We start from the raw sequence: 13,667 nt of genomic DNA, 5'->3' as shown, positions 1-13,667 counted from the left end.
ATAACAGATATATATTATACAATCAATATTAATTATATAAGTTTTATTAATATTAACTTTATAATTTTTACTGTAATAAGATGTAAGCAGATTTTCAGAAAATGAATATTCTGTAGATTTAATAGCACATTTCATTAGTATCTTCAAACTCTAAAAAAAATAAATAAATCATAAATCATAACTATCAACTAATATAAAACTGTATTTCATTTCTCCATTACTATTCTACATTAATCACACAATATTAAATAAGTGTACACTAAGTACAGTAAGTAAAAAATTTAGTACACAAATACATATATACATACAAACACTGAAATGCAGTTTTCAAAATTACAAATAAGCAAACAAACACTTTTTGCTTAAAAACCTTTGAGATGTAACTGACACTGAACCAATAGTTATATTGGCTTATTGGAATGTTCCCAAGATATTAATATCATTTCACTTTACAAATCAATACTCCAATCTCTGCTTTTTTCTGAAAATGATTATTGGAAAAAAGGCAAAAGGAGATCAGAGCATTTTACAAACCGACTCTGATATCAGGAAGATTTTGATATGCCAATATATTAGTATCAGAGTGATACTCATCTTAAAAAAATAAAAATAAAAATGACTGATTCTTTAAAAACAAATCAAACTTTTATCCATAATCAGATAATAATGACTTATTTGTCATTATTATCCAATACAACCAAAAATAATAAACAAAGAAAATGAACAATTGCAGATGTTATTCACTCCTGTGGCATTTCTCTCCTAATAGAAGCTGTATTTAAATATAGTTATAAATATAAGTGAAGCAAAATAATTTTAAATTTTAAATTAGAAAATTTATGTTAAATGTAATTATTATTATATAAAGTGACTTACATTAGTTAGAAACTTCCAAGTAATAAAAGTATTTTCACTATTTTCTGAAGGATTTGCATACTTCCCAAGACTTTTCATTACTGTTGTAAATACTCTAAAAAAAATATACATGTATAAATTATATAAAAGAATATTCAATATATATATGATCTTATTGATTTATTTCATTCTCATTTATTAATTTAATACTTAAAATGATTTCCTGTTTGCATTTTTTTTTTTTTGAAGAATTTTTAATTTTTCCAACTCTATATTCTATTTTACTCGACAATATTATATGAATAAAGGTAAAATTGCTTACATAGGTTTACATGTTAATTTACAATGTATGAAATGCATTTTGTGAATTTTTTAAAGTTAAATTTTCAAAAAGTTATTTTTATAACTTCACCTACACTGAAGTGAAAAAAATGAAGTTATAGATAAGTAAATTTACATTATTTCTTACAAATAAAGTTTTGATTTCATATTATGGTTTGGAAATAATGCTTCTTTTATCTAATTATATTTTTAGATTTTCTGTATGATTTATTATTATTATTCTAAAAAAATCTGATAAAGTAGTTCAGAATGGTTTCAAATGGAAAAATTCTTGCATAAAATTATCATTAAAAAAATTTATCATATCCAGATTATTAGAAAACAATACCTTCAATAAATTTTGTTAATTATAATTACTCAATATTAAATCATGAATTATTGAAAATATGAATTAATCTTCATACTTTATTAATACAATCAACTAGCAATATAACAATGTGATTATATATACATTGTGTTGCAGAATACTTTATAAAAATCATGTAAGAAAATATCTAAATTAAAGTTTTTGAAACCATTTATCATTTAGAAGTATAGCTCTTAAAGATAAATGGCTTCAAAGAGATTAAGAAACAATGACAAAAATAAATATTTTAAATTATAGCTTTTAAATTTGCCTTGTCAAAATCATTTTTTCCAATTAGACACTTTTTTTCACTAGCTCTTTAAAGAAAATTAAACAATTTCATCAAAAATTGTTCTCTTTAATGGAATTACAAGGTGTAGTCAAAGTTGACTACTGGTGAAGTGGTACTATGGCAATGTGCTGTTCTTGTGCAAACCAGAATTCATAATAGACATTGTTATTTAGCTTCCTGGCAAATTTCAAGCCATTATATATGTAGCTTTTGTTCTTCCTATTTAGATTAGTTGATGTTCTCTTAATTCTTTTAAGGATAAGGAACAGTGTGAGAATGTATGTGTGTGTGAAATTTTGTTTCAAACTTCGCAAGACTGCAACAGAAAAGAAAGTGATTACAGGAGAAGACAAAACAAGGATTTATGGCTATGATCCTGAGATTAAATAGCAATTGATTCACAAATAAAAAAATTGTGGCTCGTCCAGAACTAAGAAAGCCAAGTGAGGTGCAATCTCAAGAGCATGCTCGTTTTTTTTTTTTTTGATAAGGAGAAAATTATTCTTTGTGAATTTGTTTCACAAGGTCAAAACTAAGTCAAAATTTTTATATGGATGTTTTGACGCATCTATATGAAAATGTCAGTTGAAAAAGACCAAATCTTTGGATAGCTCAGAAAACTGGTTGTTGCATCACAACACACCCTGCTCACACAGCTATCTCTATTCAACAGTTTCTTGCTGAAAATAAAATGGCCATGGCTTCCCACTCTCCTTATTCACCAGACTTGGGATCATGTGACTCTTTCCATGCTGAAAAAGTGCAGAAAGAATAGCAATTTGAGAATATTGATAACATTGAAACACAATTGCAGTGAGTCACAAAAAAAAAAAACAGTTCCAGAAATGTTTTGAAAACTGAAAGCACTGGAATCTATGTATAGCTTAAGAAGAAACTTATTTTGAAGGTGACTACTCTCGATAAATTAACATGTATGTCAGACATTTTTTATTGGACCAGTCTGGGAACATTTTGACTGCACCTTGTGTAAACCCAAATATATAACTTATTATCTTAGTGATTTGTACAGAAATTTTGAACATAGTATCTATTAATATATATTTTAATATTGAATTTATGGATTGTTATTGTTTCTATTACTAATAGAAACAACTTGCAACATAAAAAGCAGTCCAAAAAACTAGTAATTATCATTATCAAATAATCTGTTAAATGTTTCAACATTAATTTGCATGTTTTGCTTGGTAAACAATATCTAAAAAAGTGTCAAATGACTGCCAGATTAAATAAATTACCTTACTGCTATTATTTTACTTAAATTCTAAATAAATTGGTACTAGAGATAGACATTAAGTGCCATCTTTCATTAAATTTAATAATTATAATTAAAGTAATATTTAATAAATAATTCAGAATATTCTGAAAGAAAAGAATCAGTCCATAGCAGGACTCAAACCCACAACTCCCACTTTGTTTAGCTTATTACTAAAATATCATGCTTCAGATATATATAAACATTCCAAGAAAAACTACTAATATATATTAACATTATTAACAGCAAATGAATAACTAGTAGCAGCAAAAATAAAAATTAACTTGTGACATTCTAAGCAAACACTAAATGATCTGAATTTTAAGTACTGAACAATGGATAATATCCTGGGATATGCTATTCCTTTATAACCAGTTCTTAAATTGTTTTTCATAATATAAAACATAATATATTTCATATCTACCAGTGTTATATCAAATTTACTGTAATAAAGAATAAAAGAATATAGAACAATTACTGTCATCCAAGGTTAAGCATACATACTTTAACCTGTCCCGTGATTTTCCCGAAATATTTCAGGTCAAAACATAATGACCTTGACCAATGGACCCAAGATATCTCGTTTCTGCATCGGAATGTTTTTGACACTAGATGTCACTAGTTGTCATAATTTTTATATTAAAACTAATTTCCGAACTATAATTATTTTTGTTTTTACATTTTTTAACATGTTTATTTTGTTCGTGCAAAATAAAAAAATAATTTTGACAATACAATAGCCACAATTATTTTCTTCTTAAACATATAATTTTCATTAGGCTTAACATCAACAAAAATTCAACGTAAAGCGACACACATTGGAGAAAAATTTCAACCTGAAATAGGTTAAAAACAGCATATTTCTTGTTGTTTTTGATGTCTATACACTTAACCGTTGATAACATCAATTGTTCCGTATTCTTTCAATATGGTGGCACTGGCTAAAATATATGAAAAGACTATTCAAGTTCATTAAAGCCTCCTATAAATTGGACTTTCTTCTGGAGTGTAAACATAATGTTGTCTTTCCTATGTCAATTCATAGAATTAATTGTCAGCTGTTCAATTTTTTTATGTATTTCAAATGTTCTCATTTAAATTAGTTTATTCTTTTTTTTGATTTATCATGAAAATGGTCTATTAAGTAGATCAAAAAACATTATACTTTAAACTAGTTCTCACTGTTTTTTATATTTGTATGTATTAGATATAAAGATTTGTTTCCACNATTATAATATTTAATTCACTAAAGTTAACTAAAATTAAATTTATTTACAAAAATGAATTAATGATCTAAATCAGTGGTTCCCAATTAGTTTTTCCTGCGTACCACTTCAAGAAAGAGCTCAAACTCGCATACCCCTTATAGCAGAAATTCATATTAATCCATACTAATATTATAAATTCGAAGGTAATTCTGTCTGTCTGTCACCTTTTCACGTCTAAACCACTGAACGGGTTTTAATAAAATTTGGCACAGAGATAGCTTATATGTTCGAGATGGACATGGGCTACATTTTACTGCAAGAAAATATCTTACTCCCACGAGAAAATTCGATATAATGCGTGCGAAGCTGTGGGTAGACAGGTACATCTTCATCTCGATTATCACTGTCAACATTGGTTAAATCCTAAAAACATGAAAGTAAGATTATTGTTTTTCAGTTTCAAATTCTTTAAATAATAATAAATAATCAAATTATAAAGGTATAAGTATTCAACTTAAAATCATTTCAAACATTTGTAAAATTATATAAAATGTGGACAAAAAACTTATTACAATAAACTTTTAACTTTACATACCAGAAGAAGGAATAATCCAATCTGCAAAGTGTAATTTTCACACTTCACAGCAGTCCATTTTATCAATATTAAAAACTTATAGAAATTTTTTGATTATTTACCTCAGCATATGCTCCCATGTCCTCCAAAAACTGTCCAAGCAAATTTAATGTAAATTTCATATCAGCAATCCAAAACTGATGAAAACTAATTAATGCCTTTGAAATGTATTTAATAAAAGAATGAGACTGTGAATTATCAATATGCCATCCAACAATAATGTCAACCGTATCCTGTGTAATAAAATTTGAATCATTAAATTCAAATTTATAAGTATATATAAAATAATACTTTTATACAAAAATATTTCAATAAAAAAAACTATGTATTTTTTAACTTTTTTAATAGTAGTATATTTTTTAATAGTAAAAATTAATGAATTTTATATTGTACTAAAAATACATTAATTTTATGTTTATATTATGGCATAAGCATTGACTGACTTTAAGACAAAAGAATAAAAATTCTAGAACATTTTTTTTTGTATATATAATAAATTTGTAATAATTTTATAGTTTATGTCTGGTCCATATAATTTTCATAGTTTGCAATAGATGCAATATATAATAATAAGTTAGATTTCAGTATATGTAAAATTTATATTTATTTAGTTTATCAAAAATGATCATCATTTTCATTGGAATTATGGTTTTACATTCTAACTCACATTATAAACCAGTAAATTTCTGTGCAAAACAATATTAGGTGGTCAATCTATAATTTTAGCCAGCTACTGCAAACTTCCTTAAAAACAGCAATTACGACAATAAATTATCCTTGCACTATAACACTAAATTGCATACTATTCTATAGTATGGTTATCTTTAAAAAATAATAATTGTAAATAAAATAAATATTTTTAATTGATTAAAGGTTCTATAATCCCACTGGCTCCACTAAATTCCCAGACTTACTTCTTTTGAATTTCTAGCCTCTGTGAAACTAACATTTAAATTATTGACTTTTTATAATTTAAATAATTATTGACTTTTTATAATTTTTTATTATTTACATGTTCATTAAAAATAAACTGATCATTCTGTTTTTTAATGCAATCTGACTGTAGGATTACTACTTGAAGTTGGAAGTCATTATGTCAGGAAGGACAAAAGTACCATCTGTACAGTAAATGAACATAGTGCATGCACTCATGATAGGTTTTCTGCACAAAATGTGTTTTAAGAGGCTTCAGGTCTAACAGGTCATGCTAAAAAAATATTACAGATGAGAGCATTTTAAGTGTTTGATACCTTTCCATGGACAAAAGTATGCTTCATCATATAAACAAAATTTATCACTTTCATTAAATGAACTTGATGCATTATGATTGATTCCTCATTGGTTTCTAAATCAAATGCCAATGCCAAGGACATAATGTTAGCTCATTTTTGGCTATAACCTAACTTTACCATAAATTATAGTTAAGACAGAAATGACATTGTTATTTTCATACATACTTCCTTATTTCTTTATTTTAAAAATATTTTTATAAATATTTTTGATTGAAGTACATATTAAAAAGAATAAGAAATAAATGTTTAGATTAAGAATTAACTTTTCTTGTACATTTAATATAGACCAATAACTTACCCTAAAATTATTACTAAAAACAGATGGATATATAGAACATATCTGAAGTACAACATCAACAATCCCTGTTAATAGTTCTGGTAAATCAGCATTTTCTAAAGCTGACTGAATGTTGGTCATAATCAACTGAAAAATTTAGTAAATTTTAAATTTAAATAATACATTATTTGCTGATAAAGTTCAAATCACAAAACTAGTATAAATAAACTGATTTAATTAGTTAATGATCCAATGATCAGTATTTATATCATAACATTATATAATATATGCTTAATCAATTTAAATTAGCACTATAAAATAATTTTCTAGTCATTTAATTAAAAAAAACTATAACAACTTATTTAAATTATACAAAAAAAATTTTTTTAATTAATAATAAATATAAACTACATTATAGATGTCAAAAAATCCTTTAATATGTTCTTTCTTTATTCTAATATACTAGATGATTCCCAATAAAATGTGATGTTCAAAAATTTTTCTGCTTTACTGTAATGAATTTATTATTATTATTTTGTGAATGTCATGTTCAGCTGATACTGGTGCCAAGTGCTATGCCAGACTAAAATCAAAATATAGCTACACAAACAAGTGTAGCATTAAGCTGTGTTATTGGTATGTATATCAACATCTAGGAAAATCCTAACAATGTGACGTGTTCAATATTGCTGCTTTCTGTAGTGCCATTTATATGTTTTATTATGGTTTAATGTTTCTAGACTTTTGTGTAGTGTACATAGTATAACACTAGTAGAAAAGAGGCCAACAGGTACAATAAATACCTTATCCATCTTGCATACGTTTTACTTCTTGAGTGAGTAGAGTGTACTTAATTTTTTCAGTGTGAGCAATTATTATAAGTATTTGAAACAGAGATGTCTATTATATACGTGATCTTACCACATTTGTCAATGAGAGTGATATCAGGTCTATTGTAATGAATTGTTTTATCTGTGATTACATCTCCATTATAGTATATTTGTAGTATGATTAGCTGAATGAATGTTTAATACTCTATTTGTGTGCAAGCTCTTGGTGCATTATATTTGCTATTTGATTTTGTCTATGTAAACAGTCTGTGCTAAGAGGTTGCAACCAGAAATTATATGTTGTATTGTTTCTGGCAGAATATGGCATTTTCTGCAAGAGTCATTTGTTAGTCATCATCATCATCATTTGAAGAATAAAATTGCATTTTACAAATAAAAAATAATAATACAATCAACTTGTGTTAATATGAATCACTAGGAAAATAGCAGTTAGTTCACTTTATCAAAAAAATTCATATTAACAATTTTCAGGATCAATTTCACATAATTTATGGAGTTAAGGATTAACAGGCAGTTAAAATCTCTAAATTATAATATTTAATTCACTAAAGTTAACTAAAATTAAATTTATTTACAAAAATGAATTAATGATCTAAATCAGTGGTTCCCAATTAGTTTTTCCTGCGTACCACTTCAAGAAAGAGCTCAAACTCGCATACCCCTTATAGCAGAAATTCATATTAATCCATACTAATATTATAAATTCGAAGGTAATTCTGTCTGTCTGTCACCTTTTCACGTCTAAACCACTGAACGGGTTTTAATAAAATTTGGCACAGAGATAGCTTATATGTTCGAGATGGACATGGGCTACATTTTACTGCAAGAAAATATCTTACTCCCACGAGAAAATTCGATATAATGCGTGCGAAGCTGTGGGTAGACAGCTAGTGATAAATAGAATAAGTTTTTTTTACTTTAAAATACAATTCTAATAATAATGAAAATAACATAAGGTTATTTAATTTTAATGTGACAAATGTACATGATTTTCTTTGCACAACTTTGTAAAATCTGGTTGCTTTTTGGTCAGCTTCAGTCTCAAGTCATCTTCAAGTTGAAGTCTGCAACGATGTTTAGTTTTCATGTTTGTCATGGCCAAAAATCCACTCTCACAGAGGTATGTTGTGCAAAATGGTAGTAAATATTTTATTGCCACTTCACTAACATGATAATAATGTTAATTGTACAAGTTTTGTTTCTTGCATAAGAATTTCATTTAGGTATTGTCACAAATGCATTTCTTTGATGAACTTTCAAGAATATTTTTAGTTATAAAGAAACAAATTTGTGCATTCGACATCATGTAAATTGCCAAATTTTTGATAGTCCACCCATTATTTTTTTGATTGCTTCATCCCATGCATTTAAATTTTAAATTGACCGATTTTAGATTGCCACGCGTACCCCTTCACACAATTTTGCATACCCCCAGGGGTACGTGTACCACTAATTGGGAACCATTGATCTAAATGATTTTCAAATCAAAACAAAATGAAGAGGAGACTATTCGTCATTTAAGTGTGAATTATATAAGACTGGTTAAACAAAACAAGGCTAAAAGAAATCCTTGATTTTTTTCTGAAGATTATCTAAAAAAATAGAAAATGCTTTTTGATACCAAAAGAGTAAAAACAAGAAGCTAAATTTGGTTCAAAGTAGCCAAACCTCCCCAATATGCAAACTAGTATGTGTTTGCATGGAACTACATCCATTTAATGGGTGGATGTTCTTAAACTTTAACTCCTATTTTCTAAGTACAGTAGAATTATCCACTAAAATCAGATGTTTGAATTTCTCTACAATTGGAGGTTGAATCATCTTTACTTACTAGAAGAAAAGTTTGTGAAGGTAGTTTATAGTTTGGTTTAACAAATTCTGGTAAAATTTTTGTTCGCTTTATTGTATGTAAATTAACATTGATAATAGTGTTTTTCCAGGTGACAACAAATTTTGCTTTAGCATGAGAATTCACTTTACTGTGTTGATTTTAAAGTGAGTCAACTGTAATGTANTATATACATTTTAAACTATCATTTTTATATTTTAAATTTATAACAAAATCAATATACTAAGAGAAGTATAACCATAGTTGAGTCTCCATATTTGCATATTTGTGTTTTTACAATAGTATTTGTAGAATATACTGAATTTGGTTGCTGCTCACTGTATTTACTGAGTAATGGTGGGTTATATGAGTAGGTTAGTTTATGGCCTTTGTATATTGTGTATGTATTGTGAATTCTTTGGTGCATACCTTATTCTTAACCATATAATAAAATTTTTAATAGTATTTTCATAAACATGGATCTAAAATGTTACTCATTATTATAAGACACAAAACCTTTTAAATAAATTTAAACATTTCTGTTAATTGCAAATGGTTGCATAAGTTACTATAAATAAAAATCACCTTCTTAATCTCAGCAATGTATACTATAAAATATAAAATGTTTTTGCAGCTACCAAGCAGTTTCTCTTAAACAACAAACATTATTAAAATCTGATAGATATACATGGGTAGGCTGAAAAGTAATGCACACATGCTTGTAGAACACGAACGAAAACAAATAGCAAGATCGTACAAAAAGTACATTAAAGTACAATTTTTAAGTTTCAAAATCATATATTTATTTTTCAACATAGTCACCATTAAGACTAACACATTTCTCCCAATGTGTAACAAGTTTTTTCATTCCATCACTGAAAAATTCTTCCGACTTTTCTCTAATCCAGGACTTGACAGCTGCCTTCACCTCATCATCTGAGGTGTAATAATCACCCTTGAGGTCTCTCTTAAGTAGAGGAAAAAAACAAAAAACGCAAGGTGCAAGATAGGAAGAATAAGGAGGGTGTGAAATCAGTTCAAACTTCAAGTTTCACAGAGTCTCTCCAGTTGCACGCGAGGTGTGTGGACGAGCCTTGTCATGTTGCATGATTATTGGCGCCTGGCTGCCTCTAACATGACAAACTCAACGTTGGAGGTGTTTGATTCTGTATGTACTGACAAGAATTAAACATTACAACGAGAGACAACGGTAATCATCTGTGGCAGTGATCAAACATCTGCTGCATGTTTCATCAACAATTATGGCTTTTCCAGGCTCGCAACTATGAAATTTTATTATCCATCGATTTACAGTAGACCTATCAACAGCATTGTCACCATAAACAGCCTTTAAACGACAATGAATCTCAGTAGGAGTCACTTTTTCAGCAGTTAAAAATTTGATAACAGCACGCTGTTTAACTTGTGTTGACATTGCACTAGATCACGTCTCCATATTTCCACTTCTCAAAATATACTGAATGAATGCAACAACCTCAAACCGCATATACACATAGAGGAGGGAACGTTACTTCCATATGCCACCTGGCACACTTCTGAAAATCATTTTGTTTGTGCTCTACAAGCATGTGTGCATTACTTTTCAGCCTACCCTCATACATATCAAGCCCTAAAGATAGATTAAAATCTGATCTGCTTAACAAAGAATGGCATTTAACCCTTTGGTGAGTGGGTTTACCAGTGGCTCTCTCTCCTCCCAAAGTGAGTGAGTTTTTAAGAAATATAACATTTACAAAAAAAAAATTTATATCATGTCTTCAAATTCATATATTTTTTAAGAAACTAGGCAATATTTCCTTTTTCTGATTTGACTGTGTCAAGTAACTCCAGCAATTCAGGAGACAGCAATGTGAACAAGTATTAGATGTCTTGTTTGTCTTCATTCTAGAAAATCTATGCTAAATCTTGCAAAAGTTAAAAAAATATATTCTAGACCTGTCAATAAATGGCACTAGATGTTTGTAAAGTTTTGAGTTTGCCCATAAATTTAAGAGCATACTAAAATGAGACAAAATTGAAGAATGTATATGTATGTGCTTACTCTATAGCATCACCACATGTATCACATATATTTAGAGAGTACCCCTCAAAGGGTTAAATGCATCATCTACATTCACTAATTTTTTAAAATCATCTTTTGACTCATCTTCCTAGAATGATTACATCAGTTCCTCAATGTATTTTGTCTGTAATTCATCAAGTCCCTCTCATACAACTTTATGAGCTAATTGCTTTGTTTTCTATAACAACTTGTTACTGAATTCAAAATCTTTAATTACCATATTGCTTCACAATTACTTCCAGGACAAATTTATCATTAATGGTTTCAATTCAACAATGAAGGCTTTAATTAAATCTATACAATCAGCTGCATTAAAGTTCTTCAAACACTGCACCATGCTTAAATTTGGATTAATATCCACTATCCTTAAGATAAGATTTGTTTGACATAGTATAGCTTGAATGCTTGTTTTGCTCCCTGATCAGTCGCAACATAGAAGATGGATACTACTTACTTGCATTTTTTGCCTCCATTAGTGTAGACAGCACAAATTGCAGAACATATTCAAGATAAAAGAATTAAAAATTATTTAATCCATCTTTTTATTTGTTGTTTCATTGTTTTTGTTAATCAAATACAAAAATTTTACTTTCATGAATATGAAAAATTATTGCAATACCAAACCATAAATATGTGAAGTGTGCAAATAACATGCAAATATGAATTTTCTAATGTAATATGTTCAGATATAAATATATGTAGAAATATATAATTAAAAACAAAATTCTTTAAACTTAACATTCTTAACTGATGTGATTCAAATTTCAAAGTATTTCATAGAATATATTTTATAAAATATATGTATCAGATATCAAATTGTAAAAGTGAAATTTACACATTTCAATTTTTTCTAGAAACAGCTGAAAAAAACATATTCCAGAATGTTTGAGGTGGGTATTTTTTAGAGTTCAAATGGCATTTCACCACATATTTTATTGGAAGTAGGTACTTCAGCAATGTCTGACAACATGAAACTTTCATAAGAACTCATTTGCATGTTGTTGCTCTAATCACTCTAACTTACTCTCTTGTGTGCTCTATCACTTCAAGTGTGGCCACACACAACAAAGGGTCACAATATCATCTGCAAGGCATTTGGCAACAACATAGTCAGCAGCAGACCTGCTACAACTAGCTCAAGAAATTGAAAAATGGCAATTTCTCACTTTAAGGTGAACCCCAGCCGTGTAGCAATTTCACCATTGATATGATATGGAGAATATCATATCAATGGTGTCATATCATCACTGAAGTGATAACAATAATCTACAGTTTACCACCAGAGAATTAACACAACTTCAGTGTTCCCATACAACCATTGCCAATCACCTTCACACTCTTGGCAAGTTGAACAAACTAGGCAAGTGATTGCCCTATGAACTGACTGCTACAAACAAAATACGCCAATCATTTTCAATTCATTGCTCACCATGCACCGCACATTCAACTGTTCAAATCAACTGTGACAGGAGATGAGAAGTGTATCTTACATTACAATGTGATATGCAAACCTTTGTTCATGGCTGAACAAAGGTCAACCAGCTGTTGCAAATGTCAAAGGGCCAATAGTGCAGAAGAAGGCAATGATCAATCTGAATTTGTTTGACGTCGTCATGATGTAACTGCTTCCAATCAATGCCACTATAACAAAAGAACACTACTGAAAACAACTGGACCATTTGAACACAAGATCAAAAACTTTGTCCAAAATTTAACAGTCCAATACCACCTTGACAACATGCTAGTACATACAGCAAAGATGACCTTAAAGAAGCTGGTCAGTCTGGGCAGGGAGTTTCTTCCTCACCCACCTTAGTGCCCAAACTTGGCACCAATTTCTGTACTTCACACTCTGTAGAAGTACAGAAAACACTCATAGTTCATTGAAAATACCCATGTAAGAACAAACACTCAAGACTTTCTTCAAAGAAAACCACAATCATTCTTTGCTCACAGGATTGAAAGTTTGAGCAAAGGTGGCAAGATGTGATGGATATAGTGCATCCCATAAATATAGGTCCACCTAGTAAAATTAATGTTTAAAAAACCAGTTCAAAGAAATGAAGTAGTAACTAATTGTTATAATATTGATACTTATATTATAACAATTACATTCCAACAAATATTTATTATTTAAAATTTAATAAATAATTTATACAGTAAATTTTTCAAATTTTTAGTGTCCCATAAATATAGGTCCATTTTGAAAAAACAGTTACAAAACATGAATAAAAAATTTCTTAATGCCCAATGCAACATTCTTGAGCCAAAATTAAATTAAATACATGATTAGGCATTGATTTCATTAAAGTTTACAAGTGTTTTTCTTCCATTTCCTTCCATTTAGCTACTATTGCATTCTTCAATTCCTATACTGTGAAGTATT

At 28.4% G+C, this 13,667-nt stretch overlaps 1 protein-coding gene across 1 annotated transcript in view; it reads right to left on the bottom strand.

Moving 5' to 3' along the window:
- The window catches only part of LOC111621206 (serine/threonine-protein kinase SMG1-like), a 178,427-nt gene that overhangs the window by 118,462 nt on the left and 46,298 nt on the right, over positions 1-13,667 (bottom strand). Inside the window, 6 exon segments of the mRNA XM_023363285.1 lie at positions 80-150; positions 877-970; positions 4,675-4,739; positions 5,013-5,183; positions 6,541-6,666; positions 13,093-13,133. Coding sequence (XP_023219053.1) covers positions 80-150; positions 877-970; positions 4,675-4,739; positions 5,013-5,183; positions 6,541-6,666; positions 13,093-13,133 — 568 coding nt within the window.

The sequence above is a fragment of the Centruroides sculpturatus genome, unplaced genomic scaffold, assembly GCF_000671375.1.
Source record: "Centruroides sculpturatus isolate CEXI.00-Female unplaced genomic scaffold, Cexi_2.0 scaffold211, whole genome shotgun sequence".
NCBI lineage: Eukaryota > Metazoa > Arthropoda > Arachnida > Scorpiones > Buthidae > Centruroides > Centruroides sculpturatus.
The sequence above is the reverse complement of the archived record's forward strand: the minus strand, read 5'-3'. Positions and strand labels throughout refer to the sequence as shown.